At 41.8% G+C, this 2609-nt stretch overlaps 1 protein-coding gene across 1 annotated transcript; it reads right to left on the reverse strand.

The window, feature by feature from the left end:
• Positions 1–1352: 1352 nt before the first annotated feature.
• LOC125882756 (small integral membrane protein 30-like) lies at positions 1353–2134 on the reverse strand. Its single transcript, XM_049566607.1, has one exon. It carries the CDS (start codon positions 2069–2071, stop codon positions 1883–1885), a length of 189 nt encoding a protein of 62 aa, XP_049422564.1. The 5' UTR covers positions 2072–2134; the 3' UTR covers positions 1353–1882.
• Positions 2135–2609: the final 475 nt, after the last annotated feature.

Below are 2609 nucleotides of genomic sequence, written 5' to 3' on the forward strand. Positions count from 1 at the left end.
GGTAGTGATTTTTATTCCAAAAGAAACTCTTTCTGCCACCCAGACAAAGGTAAATTAAAATGATTAAAGCAAAGGGAGATTGTGCACATCCTCATATTCTCTAATGAACAATCACTCATTATGGCACAGACCTCATAAACACTTTGATGTATCATCCCAAGGTTAAATAATAACTCTAAATCATCCGGTAGTCAAGGTAATAAAATTGATCACTTATTGTGTTTCCTATTCATATGAGAATTTCAAGCTTATTATATTTGCTCAGTACATTTACTCAAGTACTGTAGCCTACTTAATTACAAGTTTAAATTACTTGTGCTTTACTTGAGTGATAACATTTCATGCAACTATTAAGATTCTGATTTTACGTAATTAAAATATTGTTAAAGATAAAACCAGTGGATCTCAATGGTTTTGGCTTGTGACCCCTTCTACAAAGCACTTGGTCAAAGTCTACTTGGACCGCTGGTCATGTTCCAGATGTCTGAGAGTTATTCCAAAAAGACAATTTCTAAACCTTTTATGTAAATATCTATCCGAGGCTCAAATAGTTAAATTTTTCTCCAAAATTTCACACAAAATGCAGAGATTAGTAAACCGATAATCATCCCACAAGTCCTCAGGTTCATCTTGCGACCCTTAAGAGGGGCCTGACCCCTACGTTAGTAACCAGTTGACTAATCTACCTACTTGTACTGTAAATGAAGTTCTCAAAATCATCTCCATCTCAGTAAAATACTGCTCACACATTTTGACAATTTTCTGCATAACCAGTTTTCTTTTTGATACTTCAAGTATCCCAGGGTTTTGTTTTGTTAATTTATGTCAAAAAAATCAAACAGAAGACAAATGGCGGAGTCAAGTGTGATGTGGAGAGCATCACAGTGAGACAAGAGAAAATGAAAAGGCAAAAGCCACATGGGGCACAGTAGGAAACAAGACGGATACAAAACTGGCTAATTGGCAAATGAATTGTGATAGTTTCTTAGCTAAGCTGTTTATTTATGTTGATTTCTCAGTAGCTATCGCTCTTGTCAATAAAGTGTAGATAATAATAATAATGATATTTTGGGGTGGGGGTGAGGGTGGGTGGTGTTGCCCAGGGCTCCGAATGTCTTAAGTCCGGCACTGCTGGGTTCTTCTTTCAACATTAAGTTGGTCAAGATTTTAAATTTTTGTCACATATTTAGACAACTCTGACAGTATGCAACAGATGAATTAATGTAATGTTAATTTAGCTGAGAGTTTAGCAATATATGTGTGGCTATCCTCGTCTCCCTTATAGATTCTCCACATCCAACCCCTATAACACACTTTCTAAATGATAATTCAAATATCATACAAACCACGAGTTATGACAAGCAAATGAATCAATTTATTTTCAGAGCTACTGTCACACATTTTAACAGCAGAAATTGCAACAACAGCTCCACTCTTTTCATGTAACCACACTTGTGATATTGTGCTTTATAAAACAATGGCAATGTCATGTTGCACATTGGAGACATCAACACATCAGGAAATCACGGTGATCGCTCCAAGCGTGGGAAAAATATGCGCAATGTGCAATGCAAGCATCCTTGGGATAATATTCAGCAGCTGCAGCAGTCTTTTCACACAGAAGGCAACAGTGTTTGGTCTTTAATCTCAGCAGTGCAACAGATAACAGCTCCCCCGACTTCCTGGATCATTCCCACACCTCCCCTCCGGCTTCTGCACGTGGTTCCCCGTTGCGCCTGACGCACTCATTCCAATAAGGCACGTTTCATATAAGTCATTTCGACACAAACCTTGTGCCAGATCCACATTAGATCACACAGAGAGGTATTAATGCAGTGGATGATAACAGGACAAGGCAGGCGCAGGATTCAGAGAGTCTCTGTCACTGCGGTCCGTCCCGCCTCCGTGCGTACCAGCCGAGGAACGCGCAGAAGCCCACCACGGTCAGGATGGTGCACAGGAGCAGGGCTAACGCGTCGCCCGCATCGTAAGCCTCCACAGGGGGGATCAGGGAGAGGAAGATCATCCAGATGATCGCCGCAGCGTTTGGAAGTTCAAGTTTGGGAGCCATGTTTCCGCTGTTGACTTTCAGGAAGCGCCTGCGTCAGAGTCAGATGACAGCAACAGCGGTTGGACTTCCTGGTGCGCTCAGCCAATGACAGAGCTGCATTATTCTAACCTGCGCCTTCTGGATGCTTTTTCCCCCCACTCTCTCTTAAAGAAGCTTCACTTTCTTTTTGAGTTTGCATTTGCCCTGTGGCACAGAAATAATTGCATAATTCTGCTGTTGTTTGGATTTCTCTTTCACGGATCAAATAAAAACGCAAACTGGTTGTGGGATTCAGAGTGTAATTATTCCACAGCGAGTGGATTTGTGACATTGCCCCTCTTATTAGTGACGATTAGGGTGACAGGCTGTCAGTGCTTCGTGTCCCTGCCCCTCAGGCCCTGCTATAAACAAAGGAGACTATTTTACATCAGTCAGGCTCATCAGCAGCTCGTGTCTGAAGCTTGATATGCCCTCTGACGACAAACACGTGTTGACATGCATAGGCTATTACTGTATGTTGCATGAGACACTTGGTGCTCAAGGTCAGATCGGATGCCAA

This window comes from Epinephelus fuscoguttatus, linkage group LG22, assembly GCF_011397635.1.
Source record: "Epinephelus fuscoguttatus linkage group LG22, E.fuscoguttatus.final_Chr_v1".
Classification (NCBI taxonomy): Eukaryota; Metazoa; Chordata; class Actinopteri; order Perciformes; family Serranidae; genus Epinephelus; species Epinephelus fuscoguttatus.